Raw genomic sequence first — 15,712 nt, forward strand, 5'->3', positions numbered from 1 at the left:
GGTCGCGGGGGCATGCTGGAGGCTATCCCAGCTGACCTCGGGCGACAGGCAGGGTACACCCCGGACTGGTCGCCAGCCAATCGCAGGGCACATATAAACAAACAACCATTCACTTTCACATTCATACCTATGGACAATTTACAGTCACCAATTAACCTCACCTGCATGTTTTTGGAATGAGCCTCACACATTGGCTCCTAATTGAAAAATATTGTCAACCACCAAAAAAAACATATACAGTATATATTGTATATGAATATTTTCAATCCACTTCAGACTGAAACATGGATTATAATTTGTTTTTTTAACCCTCAAATAAAGGTATGTTTACAAGGTATGATTAAAAGTCTCCACGTGTAACATGTTTTGATGTAAGCAAAACTAAAATAATTTTCATAAAATACATTTCAAGGACTACCTGCTTACAAAAACTCTCGCTCGAGTTCCAAAGGACATAAAATGGAAATATATTAAATCTGTTTTTATTCCACTTTAAGAGTCAATCTTTTAAAAAAAATACTTCAGTTTGAAATATTCATATGAAACACTACTTATATGGTTGGTATTTTATCAGTCATGTAAAAATCTTAATCTTTTTTGAATGGTTTCAAGCAGCAGGTGTCAGAAAGGTTCCCACAGGAAAAACTGGCTTGTGCCAGCCAAGCATTCATAGAGGGTTGCTTTTTGATCCTTCGACGTCGGCTCTTCCTATCATTGTGAAGCAAAATTCACCAAGCGTTAGACCAGGGGTGGGCGAACTTTTTGACTCGAGGGCCGCATTAAGTTAACAAAATTGGCCAGGGGGCCAGACCATATATTTCATACACGCACGCAAGTTTAAGCTTATAATTCTAACAGTCCACCTCGAATTATTTGTCTCATTTTATCTGTAAAAGTATCATACACTCGGTTATATGTGCTTGTGTCCCTTTTTTCCGGAGCAACTGGCGGGCCGGTTGTGGCCACCGGGCGGTAGTTTGCCCACCCCTGCGTTAGATAGTTCACCCACCAATAGGGAACCGTGAGCTGGGTCGTGAGACAGGTTAGTTGTACTCTACTGATGTGTTGTTGCAATAGTAATTCTGCCTACAGAAGTGTCGAATGAGTGTAGAATAAAGCATAAAAAACACACAGAGAAAGGTATTGGTTTTTATTCCAATCATGTTTACAGTGCAACACTATGGGAAGCTCACACAGATGATGCAGCTATCAATCAATATCCTCTACTCACCCAAGTAGGCCTACATACAGGAAAATCCTCTCATATGTGGTTCATGGTGGAGACCACACATCAAATGACTTCAAATGTGAGATGCTTTATGGTGTTGACAACAGTTATTTACTTCAAGAAGACGTAGATGATGCTTCAGGGTTCTTATAACGATGGAAGACATTTTCTCAGGCTGGGGGAGGGAATAATGATGGCGTGGGGATGTATTGCCATATACTTTTTAAAAGTAGTAAATTGAGGATTATAGTCTCAAAGCTATAAAAAAAAAAGAATTGTGAAAGTCTGTCATCACTTTAAAAGAGGCTCTCTTTGGCTTGTTGCATCCATACTGTGAGCACAGACAAAACAAGAGCTGAGAGCTGAATACAGTATAATACAGTATAAATCCTGAACGCGGGACATTTAGTGCGACAACAGCTTTAATCTACCTGACGTTTCATTTTTGGATGGCGCCTAGCGATTGTAACAGTCTTAATTCACAACTCCTGCTGTCAAAAGTGTATAAGGAAAGACAAAGCAGTGATTTTATCCTTCAAAGAATAGTGCACAGTCCCTTTTTGTTTGCTCAAAGAATACAATAAGAAAATGGTTTTAGCGGGCAGTCACGTGTTGCATAACATGTTTAATGCTACCACTTCTGCAGCATGTCATCATTCCCTCCATGTTAAGCCGTCAGCGAACTGCGCCTATTTAACAGCTCAAGCAAAATAGACAGCAATGAAATATAAATACATTTTAACACTTAAAATGTTTTGGAATAGCCGTCAGTACACAGATATAAATATATTGCTTCACTGAAGACAACACATGACGCTACTGTCCTCTCAAGAGGAGATGTGATGCAGTTTGGATGAGCATCACAACATCGGAAACCAAATTCGCGATGACATCTTTTGTTCTTTTACAATGCTAACTTTACAATGGAGCTCTGGATGTATAAAACAATATTAAATTATACTGTACCTAAATTAAATAAAGAATAAAAGATAACAAAAAATACTGTAAATATATGATTACTTAAATAATAAATACATTAAAAAAATAACAAACGAAAACAATGACAATGCAACCGTTCAGCTTCTTAAGTGAAAGCAACTAGCAGATCTCCATTGTTCCTGAGACGGAAATAAAAAGGACGTCCTCCCACCCCCCCAAGCAAAGTTGCTGTAGTTGCGTTTGTGTTTAGGACACTGAGTCACACCTGAATAACCACTGAGCAGCTGTTTATACAAAGCAATTGATGTATCAAACACACACATTATGTAGACACATGCTAACTACTGCTGCGGAAAACTTGGCATTTCTATTCAAAATATGCAAACTTGTCTTAAAATGCGTTGTAAGAAGTGTTTGTTTGAGGATGTGTGAGGCTTTTAATGGGATATGTTTGACATTTTACAGTGCGTATTCTACAAAATGTGTATAATATTGCATATAAGTGTGGCGTGTGTTAAAAATCCAAACATTTAATGAGTTGAATCATTAGAGTGGACTGGTTAAAGAAGATTTTTAGTAAAGACGTCTCCTGGACATCTAAATCATGTTTTGGTATGACGTAATATGGATGCAGTGGTCATGGCTTTAACATTTCTGATCTGCCGTTGGACGCACACATCTCAGCAGATATTTTCAGCCACGACTCTCGTCAGAGGTCATGCTAACACAGTGCAGGCGCTGGAGCTGCTGATTACGGTTCACCTTGAAAGGTCACAATTGGTCAGGGCCTGGCGAAAAGAGCTTTCCAAAATTAATGGAAAAAGAGATTGCTTTCGAATAAGGCCCCCGCAGTGTAAGAACGACGGCCGTGTAAACACATCCTTCTCGTTGATTCAAACACTGACTCATTTAAAGTGACAGGTTCTGAGTTTTGTCGGTTTGTAGTTTATGGTATTTTTAAAAAGGTGTAATTACGTAGCTAAAATCAGTCAATTCAGTCAAGGTGCAGAAGAGCAATAATAACAGTGTAGACGGAAGCTAAAAGTAAGGTTTTTGCTACTCTGCCTTTGTCTCAGCAGCAGGGGGCGCTGCAGCTGAAGATACCAGTCTGGCTGCAAGTTCCTGTGGCTTCACTGCACTTTGGTCACCAGATTCCTCTTCATCCCCTTGTTCCACACGGATTGGAGGTTGTCTCTGTGTCAGAGATTGCCTGGAACGCACTCTGAGCCTCCAGGGGTGAAGGAAGAGAGCGGGGTCCGGCATGGCGGCGGGCTCTGCGGGGCCTGTCACTTTCTCTATGGGCACACATTCACGGGCGCGCTCCTCCCTGGAGGAGGCTCTCGTGCTCTTACGCTTGGGTTTAACTACAGGAGAGGCAGGTGAGGCTCCTGAGGGCAACTGCGGGGGGATGTGCTCGGCAACGTACTGGGGACCTTGACTGGAGGCTCTGCACAGGAACGCCTGTCTCTGCTGCAGCCGCTGATGCTGCAGCTTCTGCTTGGCGGCGTGCAGCTGGAACGAGAGGTACGCGGCCGCCTCGGTTTGTTTCTGCAGCTCTGTGTTCAGGACGGTGGAGCAGTGGCTGCGCCGTTTCAGCTCGTCCAGGAAGTGGCGCTCTTTTTCCTTCAGATTGGCTCGAAGGGCTCCCACCAGAGCGCCTTTGTGACTCAGCTCCTTGCGTATCTCTCCTATGGTGCAGTCCTGCTCGGCCAGACGGTCCTCTACATCCCTGCAGCGGGCCTCCAGGAGCTCCTCTTCCTCCTGTATTTCTAAACATAGGGAAAGACCAATTAATGCTCCACCCTCTTTGCGGTTTAGGTATGTAAACGTCCCATATAATTACAGCATTAACGATATATATATATAAAAAAAAAAAACGATATATAGACTGAAGAGTGGTCATCCTCCACGGTCCAGCCCTGCATACTGGCTGGGCTCAATCCTGCGACCACACACCCCCTCCGAACAAGTAGAGTGATAGTGGGCGAAAAGCCCAGGCTTTCAACCCACTGACCTGTGCGGCCCTTAAGATGTTGGAGGGTGAGGTTTACTTAACGTACGATCCCACAGCTACACTAGCTGGCATTCGTTACACAGACAAACTACCATTCACACTTATGGACGATTTCGAGTCTTCAGGTAACTCAGCGGTTCTCAATTATTTTCTGTCATGCTCACCACAGTTACAAAAGAAATGGTTGGGAAAACCCAATGCCATCATAGATTGAAATCCTGCAGCACACGCAAAGTCCCCCTGCTCAAGAAGACACATGTGCAGGCCCGCCTAATGTTTGCCACTGACCACCTGGACGACTCAGAAGAGGCCTGGAAGAAGGTGATGTGGTCAGATGAGACCAAAATAGAACTTTCTGGGCTCAGCTCCCTGTGTTTGGAGGGCAAAGAACACCATCCACCTACCGTCAAGCATGGTGATCGCAACATTAGCTCTGGGGGTGCTTTTTATCCAAGGGGATGGGACAACTCCATCGCATTGAGGTGAGGATGGGATTAGAGACCAACAGCTCCTTGCCTCAGTGAGAGAGCTTCGATGGGTCGAGGATGGATGTTTCAACCACAACGGCGACCCTAAACACACTGCCAAAGCAACAAAAGAGTGCCTGAAGAAGCAGTACATCAACGTTCTGGAGCGGCCCAGCCAGTCTCCAGACCTGAATCCAACTGAAAATCTCTGGAGGGACCTTACATTTCGGGTTGCCAGGTGACAGCCTCGGAACCTGAATGATTTGGAGGCTGTCTGGGCCAACATCCCCGCCGAAGTGTGCACAAACCTTGTCACCAACTACAAAAACATCTCCTTTTCTACAAAATATGAAGATACTTTTTGTCCAAGGGGTCAAATACTTACTTTTGACCAAAAAATATGCAAATAAATTGCTAAAATACAGAATGTGTAATTCCACTGTTTTGGCGATATTCAGTCTCTCACTGTCAAAATGAACCTCATTAAAATTATACACCGTTGTAAATGGGCAAGGGGGTCAGCAAGGGGTCAAATACTTATTTCTCCCACTGGGGGAGGGGGTTGTGAAAGGCAACGGGGACTATACTCATAAAATGTCTTCAAAGTTGGCAGGTCTGTTTGCATCCTTATTCATGCTTGAACAATGGTGGTGCCAGCAAGTCTGTCTGGTGGGTGTTACTAGTGACACCCAGTGTCCAGTGTAGCGAGGGATGTCTGTACTCCTAAAAATGTCTCTTTGTGTCTTTAGTCCTGCCCGAACGATGCCAATGCCAACAACTCCTGCAGATGTTTGTAGAAATAAAACACAAAATAACTAACAAGTTCTCAATGGTATTACAAATCAGCGGGTATGTAAAAAAAATAAAAAAAATCTGCCCCCTAGAGGGCATGACAGAAAATAAATGAGAACCACTGCAGTAGTATTGTACATGCCCACACAATTCTGCACATCTTAATGTGTGTGCTTATCAGGCGCCAACAGCTACAAATAACATTTTAAAAAGGCACAACTCCCAATCTATTTTGGATGGCACCCACTTGGCTAAATTTCATCCACCCTCCAGTCAGTTCTGATACATATTGTCCCAAGAGATAAGAGTGCATCCATTCTACGTGAATTTAAAGCTGAACACAGCACATTCTTTTTGCTTTGTATCCTTTCATTGCAGTTCAACTCTCCAGAGAGGGAGAGGATGAGGACGGGAAGGAGTCTGCATGCAAAGAGCAGAGTCAGAGGCGGGCCTCGGGGCTGACTGAGCACAAGCTGGCCTAAGGAAGAGATTACATCCTTTGAGGCCAGTGCTGATGGCTCACCACCACAAATAGGTCACATTTGCTGGAGGCAGAAAATCCCGAGGGTGGGGAGAGGGTTGGTCATCCCTCAAGGAGAATCGCTAAAAGCCTGGAATCCACATTTAAATGTAATACTGTAATACTGTAAATGTAATACTGTAATACTGTATGGTGTTTAGTGTGCTAACGGAAAGCCTTGTCTTCAAGCTCATTAAACAACAATAGTGACCTCTGACCTCAGAAATGGAAGAGGGGGTCACTTGATCTCTAGCTTGTCGGAAGCAGAAGTAAATATTTTAGTATTCTTTCATTCCAAAATTCAAACGGAAATGTACAGAAACCGAGGTTTTTTTGTTTTCCCCCACAGAGGAAACAATGTAAATCTAATTAATCCATTCCAGACACCAGGACATATTAACCCAAAAATGCATTTTATTGTTTTCATTTAGAAAACAGTGCAAAATAATTCTAAATGATGAATGAATGGAACTTATTGTTGATGCGGACCTCCACTACACTCCGGCAAGACTGAATTCAATCGTGTTTCTTACCTTTGATATCATATTGCTGGCACTCGCAACTTAATTTGGCCCCATGGTAGGTTATGTAGAAGTCACACTCAATAAAAAATGAGACAGTGAGTCAGCGATGCACACGGTGCTTTCTTTGGGCAGTCGATTTCACATAATACAATAATACGGGGCAAACGGACTAGTTTGTTATGCGCAATACTGCACAGAAAACGAGGGAAAATTTGAGGTAAAATGTTCGATAAAAACAAAATCATGTAAAAATCGGGGCGTATGATAACCGAGGTTTGACTGTATTAGACCTACAATGGTGTGAAAAAGTGTTTGCCTCCTTCCTGATTTCTTATTTTTTTGCATGTTTGTCACACTTAAATGTTTCAGATCTTCAAACAAATGTAAATATTAGTCAATGACAACACAACTGAACACAAAATGCAGTTTTTAAATGAGCCTTTTTATTATTAAGGGAGGGGAAAAAATCCAAGCCTACATGGCCCTGTGTGAAAAAGTGATTGTCCCCCTTGTTGCCCTGTTCGGGACCTCAAGCTGAAACCAACTTGGGTTCTGCAGCCGGACAATGATCCAAAACACACCTCTGAATGGCTGAAGAAAAACAAAATGAAGACTTTGGAGTGGCCTAGTCAAAGTCCTGACCTCAATCCTTTTGAGATGGCGTGACCTTAAAAAGGCACTTCATGCTGGAAAACCCTCCAATGTGGTTGAATGACCACAATTCTGCAAAGTTGAGTGGGCCAAAATTCCTCCACAGCGCTGTAAGAGACTCATTGCAAGTTATCGCAAACGCTTGATTGCAGTTGTTGCTGCTAAGGGTGGCCCAACCACTTATTAGGTTTAAGGGGAAATCACTTTTTCAAGTAGGTTTGGATTTTTTTTCTTCCCTTAACAATACAACGTTTCATTTAAAACTGCATTTTGTGTTCGGTTGTGTTGTCATTGACTAATATTTAAATGTTTTTGATGATATGAAACATTTAAGTGTGACAAACATGCAAAACAATAAGAAATCAAGAAGGGGCCAAACACTTTTTCCCACCACTGTATATTGTATCTGGCTTGTACGTTTGTGTCCTACTTACGTTGAAGTTGTAAATGACATCACTGTCATATTGCCGAAGGTGTTGGGGATCCCAGGAGCCATTGCTCAGGCTTTGTCGGGTTCATATACTAGTAGCTGCAGACGGCCACTGCACTGAACTGATTGGGAAGTTCATATTCCTACACATTTGCAAACACATTTCTCTTTTCCCTTCCATACTTGCATCAGTTAAAACGTTTGTGCTCCAATTGCATTTGCAGCAAAAGGATGCATTCTTGTATGAGTTTCAATACCTAAGGTTTAATGGAGTTGTCGGTTATATTCCTTGTTTTCCTTCCTCTTTTGTATTCCGGGAAAGGTCCTCTGCCAGCCATCCTCACCACACCCAGCTCATATGCCAACTATAGACTACATAATGTGATCTTTATATCACCTCCGCCCTGTCTGTCTCCTTTCTTTTCCCTTCATCATTCTCCTCTATACCTCCCCTTTCTTTGCATCTTGCTATCTCTCTCTCAGTGTTGTAAACAGACACCCCCCACGGGACCACAAAGGGAGATGAGAGGAACAAAAAAAAAAAAAGAGGACGGATCAATTTGCCATGGCGGGAGCAGAGCAGATTCTTCTGATGGATTGGCACATAAACTGTCTCGGTAAAAGAGATGGCTCTAATGGCTAACTAATGTAGCTACGCTGGCCTCACTGCCTCTTGACCCTTTAAAATGGTGCACATCTCCGCATGGTGTCATGTAGACACAATAATGAAAGCATTCAGATTGCGTGTGCCAGGAGGAGACTGTGTCGTTGCTCTAATAAAGCCATTTGCTGTCTTGGCTCCCATCAAGCCATTAAAATAGATGTACTAAGTATATGTGAAAAGAAAAGGGAGGGCTTTGTGTATGCTTTGTCATCAGATAGAGAAGCCTGAAAGAGATGTGTCCCCAGGGGGATGGGGAGGACAGTAGCGGCAGGCGTGTTGCTGATGCTGCAATGGTGTGTGTGTGTGGTGAGGGGTGGGGGTGCTAGAATGGGGACTGTATGTTGAAAAGCTGAAGAAGACGCAATATTTACATATTACAAAATGTATTTGGAGGTTTGCATGCAAAAAAAGGAGACTATACTTTTTAACATACCTATTTGGCTTCTACCCGGAGGCTTCACCTTCAGCTCATTTGTCAACTCTGGGGGGAAAAAAAACACAAAAAAACGGGAGTTGAGGAAAGGTAAAATAGGGAGAATCACATAAAATTATGTTAGAGCATCACTTTTGAGCTGGAATGACCCGTTAAAGTCAGGAATCATGCGTCACACGTTGTATCAGAGGTTGAATCGAGGCAACTGGACCGCGCTTGTTTGTTGAAGACATTTCACACCTTCCATCAAAAAGGCTTCTCCGGTTTTAAAATTTTAGGTGTGGACCTTCCCTGTTTATGTCCTTGGTGGGTGTGCCCCCTGGGGATGGTCACATTGGGGTTGTTGTTACCGTAGCCCCGTGTGGCTGGTGAACAACCGTCCTGCACAACAATACTTGGTTCACCTTCCTGGAAGCAAAACAACTCGTTAATTGCAACTCTTCTCGTGGAATGAGATCATTTTTGAGGGAGATGTCAGGACATTGTTGTAAGCAGACGATAGATGATGGTGACGTAAATGCATTCTTTGACACCTTTTTCACACCAGTAGTCCTCCCTTTCCCAAATTTGGACATCATTGTCCACAAAGGAACGTCTTCGGAGCAAATGAACTACTGATGTTGTGAAATATAGAAAAATAATATAAGAAAGAAGACTGTAGTTTGAGGGAGAGGGTGGCTCCACATGTTTATTGAGACGCAGTTAAATAGGGCCCAAAGAAACTGCCCTCCTATGTTGTGCCATGCGTTTGTGTAAGGTTTGTTTGAGCTCTCCAGTGTAGAGGTCATTGGAGTCCTCACTACACTGCACAGCAGAAACAGCATTACTGAGTTTGCTTCTGGAGAATTTGTCCTGGGGATGAACCAGCTTTTGTCTGAGACTGTTAGAGGATCTGAAATCCATCGGTTATGTTTGGAGAAAGTCCTTCTGTGTTTCTTGGACAAACCAGACACACATTTTGTCTCCCGTTTCTATCCTCAGACTCAGGTGTAGTGGCCCTCCTCCTCCTGGCGAATTTGACAAAAAGCCCAGTTAGGATAGCCAGTTCGAAAAGAGCTTTCCTGATGTGTGTCTCCTCCTTCTGTCTTCCTCGTTCGATGGTGGGATCTTTCCTGCTCTGTTCTCGAAGGTCCTGTAGCTTGTGTTCTAGTGCAGGGATCCCCAACCCCCAATGGGGCCCCAATGGGCGCGTTACCGGGCCGTGGGTCACTTGGTACCGGGCCGCACAGAAAGAAAAAATAATTTCCATGATTTCATTTTTTTTTTATGTTTTATTTTGAAAAGTGGCCGGATTCTCTCTGTTACATCCGTCTCACTTGACGCATGTCCATTGTGCGTGTGCTAACTTTATCTCATGCCACACAGATAGACTACTACAGTATTTTTACCATTTTTCTTTCACCTCATATTTGGTGTCAAATGCTGATAATATGTGGGAATGCATAAAGGTAAGTTTTGATGACTTATTGAGTGCTAATGTGCACATTTGTCTCAAGTTAATTCATGCTAGCACACTGCCTTTTACCACACACGTCAAGCAGCGATGTAATAATCTCTCTGGAAAAACTTGGCTGGAACTTGAACTGGTGGATGGTGTACAATACATGATAAGTAAGATAAGTTAGATTGCTCTAAATTTTTGTAAGATTTGTGGGAACACAAGCCGGTTCGTGGGTCAAAAAAGGCTGGGGACCACTGCTCTAGTGGGGGATGGGAGTCAAAGTGCACGTGCTGGTCTGTGTTGGTGGGTTTTCTGTGGACCTCAATATTGAGGCTTCGCCCTGGAACAGCGTTTATACGCTGTAATGAAAAATGTTTTATTACAGCGTGAAAGGTGAACTGCGATAGAGCGAGGTACACTATATATACTTTTTATGACATTTTTATTTGGTGGTGTGCTGTGAGATTTCTCTAATGTACAACAATATGTGCTTTGGCTAAATAACGGTTGGGAAACACTGGTCTTACTGCTGCACCATAAGGCCCACGTCCATCCAAATTCAAAACTGATAGGTCGAACTAAAAAGCTAAATAGGACAGAGTCACTTTGGATTAAAACCACGATTGTAACTGACAATTTCTCTCCGGCTTATCCATATTTCATCCTGTCAACATCTGGGACACTTTTGGCTGGATTATATCTGATGCTCACCAAATACAGAGACTAAAACTCTGTGCCTTTGAGAATTACCATGGATTAAAGAAGCATATTACACTGCGTTGTTAGCCACAAAGATCATTAGTCTCTGTAGCATTGTGTGTGTGTGTGTGTGTGTGTGTGTGCGTGTGTGTGTGTGTGTGTGTGTGTGTGTGTGTGTGTGAGAGAGAGACTTGGTGTATTTCTAAGAAGGTGCCTTAAGCGGCTCTCAGGAGCCTGTAATTCTAAATGACTGCGCCCTCCTACTTCAAAGCTGAAGAAACAGTTTTTTGAACAACACTAAACCTTAACTCATGTATAACAGTGCACTCATGATAAGATACACCTGCATGATCCATTACAAGAGCCGTATCAACAATTCTGCCTTTATTAGAACGACAGTGAGTTTCATGCATGTGATCAGTAAATGGAAATAAATGTAAATGCATGTTGCGTAAGAGAAAGAGTGGAGGCTTTCTCCTCGATGACAATCTCTGTGTCACGCCCATTCTTTGTTGCACTGCAGTAGTCTCACATGCAGCTGGAAGTGGAGAAGGGAAGAATATGGAAGTAGGGAGAGAAGGAAGAAATGAAGGAGATAGAAGGAGACATCAGTCTGTGAGGAACGACTAGAGGGTGTACGTGGGGCACACCGGTGAAGGGAAAATGGGATAGATTCCTGGAGAGGTGCCAGTTCATTTACGAGGCACAGCCAAGGTGCCCCTGAGGAAGAACCCCAACCTGTCTTTATTTTTAGATAGAAATTCTAACATGTGGTTATGTGCTGATCAGCGTTGAGGCCTGTCTTTGTTGTTTGGCCACGGAGGAATCCAATACATTTAGGTGCAAATGAGAACATTCGGTCTACAAAGGCAAGGTAACTTCCTGGTGTAGGTTTTATTAACTCTACCATATGGCAGTGGCTGCATTTGAAGCATCATGAGTGGTTAGCATCCTATCTACCTCTGCATGCGCTTTGAAATGTCGGTTGCTCCATCAGCTGTCGGTGTGAATCTCGTGCATGTTACACTTGTTGTACTGTTGTGTACAATGGACTTATCAGCGCTATTAATGCTGGCTGAGCAGTTTGCTCCTTACCGCTGTTACAACATTGGTTCTGTTGATGCTGTGTTGTGCAATATTCTTGTTAATGACCAATTGGTCATATGGAGCTATATTTTCCTTTCCACTTTTTCACCCCAAGTCATTATATTATTATTATTGTAAAATAACAAGACTCTCCCCAGCTGCATCAGATGCACAGCAACTGCCCCTCCCTAGACAGACTCCCTACAGCCAGAGAGAGGAATGCGCGGTGCATTTGACAAGACAGCGTTGAAAATGGCTCATGTCGCGTTGGTCACTGCCTCCACTCCGGACGGGGTTTTTTTCTTAGGTTTTCCTCAGCTCAGCTCGTATCTAAAGTTACTTGGTAGACTTGTTTTGTTACGTACGTGGTGCATTTGACAAGAAACGGCTCGTGTTGCATCACTGCTGGTGTTTTTTTTGTCTGCTTGCCTCTAATTTGGCTGGTGCAATAAAGGCAGTTGGAAAACTTTGCTCGTAGTGCTGAACGCGGTGCTTCTGAGAAAAATACAGTGAACAAGGCTGACTGATTATTTCCCTGTTTGCCATCACTGGATGTTTGCATGAATCACCAACTTCACACAGATCATTAAAAAATAATGAATTAATTAAGTCTTACAGATCACTTACACACATACACAGTACACATACTGTACAGCTGAATTATAAACAATAAATATAGCAACTTCTGATCAATCCATGTCAACTTCAGACTTAAAATAATGTACCGATTTAAGACCCACCCTTTTCCAGTTAACCCACGCCCACTCCGAGTACAGATACAATACAGATCATTTATATGGGTGAACAGATACAGATACAGATAGTGGTGTACTCACTCATCCCTCATGAGAACTGGACCACTTGGCGGAAAGATGTGATAACATACCCAAGTAATCCCTAACATAGATTCTCTATCTATATCTCCATGTCAAAGGAATGCCAAATGAATAGCTTGTTTGTCCAAGGATATAAAATGGTACATGTCCATGACAGAAGAATACAGCAAAGCAGGCACTCAGATGCATGTCATAAGCTCTTCAGGCAAGCTGACCTTTACAAGCTCAAATCAACCCATTTATACAGTACGTCGCCAACACTAATCCATCCATCCATCCATCCATCCATCCATTTTCTATGCCGCTTATCCTCTAGGGTCTCAGGGGCATGCTGGAGCCTATCCCAGCTGACTTTGGGCGAGAGGCGGGGTATACCCTGGACTGGTCGCCAGCCAATCACAGGGCACATGTAGACAAACAACCATTTACACGCACATTCATAGCTATGGACAATTTAGAGCCGCCAATTAACCAGAGAATACTAATGTAAAGAGACAAATACTGAGTCCAAATCACACACTACCACCGCTGCTGGTAAACAAATCCCTTCAAGTCGCAGTCAGGTGGTCATAAAGGAGAACATGCTGACCCGAGCACTGTTTTATAGTGCTGCCAGTGCCGTCCAATTGTTTTGGATGGACTTCCAGCGCAGTAAATCAGTTAAGTGTTTTAGGCAGGACATCTCCGAGGAGGCTGGTACTGCCTTTTGAGGATTATCATGTTTGTGTGTAAAAGAGTTCTTCACAAGAAAGTCTGAAAAACAAATAAAATGCAATATTAAGGTGCACACGTGATGGAGGAGTGTGTTTTCTAAACAAATGCTGACATTGGCTCTAAGCCATCTCGCTCACACACACACACACACCACCCCCCTCGCAGGCTTGCCTGTGTATCAAGCGCCATCCCCATTGATATGGATTACTAAAGCTACAGCATGTCATGTGTGGATTAAACATGATGACCTTCAAGTTTTTCATTCAAGGTTCAATAACGGTCCCACGCATTTATCTGTTTAAGTGCATGTGTGGAACTGACATGATTAAATGGGCAATATATCCACTCGTAGCAGCTAGAGAGGAAATGATGGCATCACGTCCCGGAATTATAGCATGACATCACCATTTAGTCATCGTGTGAGACATTGATCCATGCTGGAGACATGCTAAAGGAACGATTAAGAGCCTGGCAGCCACTTGGAGAGGAACACCATAATTATTATGAAAAAAAACACACACTAATTAAAAAAGGGTGATGAAGTTGTCACTCTCCCTCAAAAGTGTCCTCGTGCAATAGAAAGAGGTAAGCGGGAGGCTTCCATGCTGATTAATACAGCTTAAACGACTAATTTAAAGCAGCGCCAAAGGAAGATTCATCACCTTGAATCATTTCTGAGATGGAACATGTACAACATTTACTGTATGTATATTGTACTTGTGACCTCATGTGGCAATTTTCAGTTTCACTGAGGAGCTTTAGTAGCTTGATCATGTTCGATACAGAAATCCAACGTTGCCTGATGAGAGGGATGACTTTCAGGATGTCGTTTGATTGGAAAGGTTTCATTCGTATACATATTCAAAACGGACACACTAGGGACACATTAGCCGTGCTTACCTGAGCATCGTCTCTGCAAGGAGAGAATCTCCAGGTGGAGCCCATGGAGCAAAGTCAGGTGCTCCTGCCTGAGGAACACCACGCTCCTCTCCACACTCTCCAGCTGCCGGGCCACGCTGCTGTCATCAGCCATGGCTGGGTGTGCACTCACAGGAAGCAGGTCGTCAAAAGGATGGGACATACATTGTAGTATGGCTGTGCACCCTCCTTCCCTATCAACGGCACGGGTTGAAATATGTCGCCACAGAGAAGTTGATGCTGTCATTGGGGAATAAAAACCATGAATGGTGATTGCATTGGGTGCAGCAGGCTAATAAGACATCACAACCGTTTTTTAATACATACCTTTGGGAGAAAGGAGACTCCAAGGCTCACAGACATGCTGTTATCCACGGTAAATCTTGCAGGCTGCCGCCTCCATGCAGCTCCAGTGTGACTGACGATTTAAAGTGCTCATCTGAAGCCGCTAGTGACGTCTTCTCACTGGAACTGAACATGGCTCCTCTTCATCGCACACAAGGGTTGCTTCATTTCGGTGGCCCTACGCTAAGCCCACCTCGGAAAGTGCGCAACATCCTCCTGGATCGACCCCACTGAGTGAAGCGTCGAGTAGCGGTGGATGGCTGGCTGGAGTGATTGGCTGGTGGGAGGACAACAAAACACCGTGTTGAGATCACGCGAGATGATCGTAGCACAGCCGATTTATGACTGACTATGCATATTTTATTGCAGGTTACCGGACTGTGACAAGCTAATTTCCCGAAATGGATAAAATAATAAAACCGCATTTTTGACGCTGTTGTGTGCAGGGATCAACGGCGAGGAGCCACTGTCACGTGAAAGGAATCAATAGCCAATCAGGAAGCGAGCTGACTGCAGAAGCCGGAAGCAAACAAATAATAGTGACAGAAGCTCATAGTGCTTCTCAAGCAGCGTCAGAAATAGACAAACAACTGGGTTATTTGGGGAAAATACGCATTATATTTATATAATTTGTCTTATAAACCTTACCACAATTGTAATGATAAGGGCAACAGTTGGCGAGAAAGTGCCACCGTAACTTACCATAAGCTAACCGCTAGTTCTTCATCTCGTTCTTTTTCATTAGTCTGAAGCCCATTGCTCCCTCTTGCAGGTCAGTCCTGGTACTACATCACAATCAAATCGAAACCTCTGAATTATATAATCAAATAATTCTATTGAATAAATTAAGTACACAATTAATAGCATCGTATGAACGGATCCTTATTGCAAACTCTGACACTCTGTCATACAGGGAACAAACAGCCTGAGTTAGGTGGTCTAGTACCCCATATTCCCGGAGTACTCCCCACAGAATTCCTTGAGGAACACAGTCAAATGCCAAGTCCACAA

At 43.3% G+C, this 15,712-nt stretch overlaps 1 protein-coding gene across 1 annotated transcript; it reads right to left on the reverse strand.

Annotated features, from left to right (window-relative positions):
- Nucleotides 1-1,135: 1,135 nt before the first annotated feature.
- ccdc92ba (coiled-coil domain containing 92Ba) lies at nucleotides 1,136-15,518 on the reverse strand. The gene is made up of 5 exons (XM_054795182.1): nucleotides 15,404-15,518; nucleotides 14,684-14,978; nucleotides 14,339-14,596; nucleotides 8,663-8,710; nucleotides 1,136-3,936 (listed from the first exon to the last, which is right to left on the reverse strand). Exons 3-5 carry the CDS (start codon nucleotides 14,517-14,519, stop codon nucleotides 3,224-3,226), a joined length of 942 nt encoding a protein of 313 aa, XP_054651157.1. The 5' UTR covers nucleotides 14,520-14,596; nucleotides 14,684-14,978; nucleotides 15,404-15,518; the 3' UTR covers nucleotides 1,136-3,223.
- Between the last annotated feature and the right edge of the window lie 194 nt (nucleotides 15,519-15,712).

The sequence above is a fragment of the Dunckerocampus dactyliophorus genome, chromosome 12, assembly GCF_027744805.1.
Source record: "Dunckerocampus dactyliophorus isolate RoL2022-P2 chromosome 12, RoL_Ddac_1.1, whole genome shotgun sequence".
Classification (NCBI taxonomy): domain Eukaryota; kingdom Metazoa; phylum Chordata; class Actinopteri; order Syngnathiformes; family Syngnathidae; genus Dunckerocampus; species Dunckerocampus dactyliophorus.

Excerpts from the sequence above, each read along its gene's own strand:
- ccdc92ba (XM_054795182.1), bottom strand. The coding sequence starts at position 14,519 with ATGTCCCATCCTTTTGACGACCTGCTTCCTGTGAGTGCACACCCAGCC. Across the intron at positions 8,711-14,338 it reads CTTGCAGAGACGATGCTCAG|AGTTGACAAATGAGCTGAAG; the intron begins GTAAGCACGGCT and ends TTTTCCCCCCAG. Across the intron at positions 3,937-8,662 it reads TCCGGGTAGAAGCCAAATAG|AAATACAGGAGGAAGAGGAG; the intron begins GTATGTTAAAAA and ends CCCTATGTTTAG.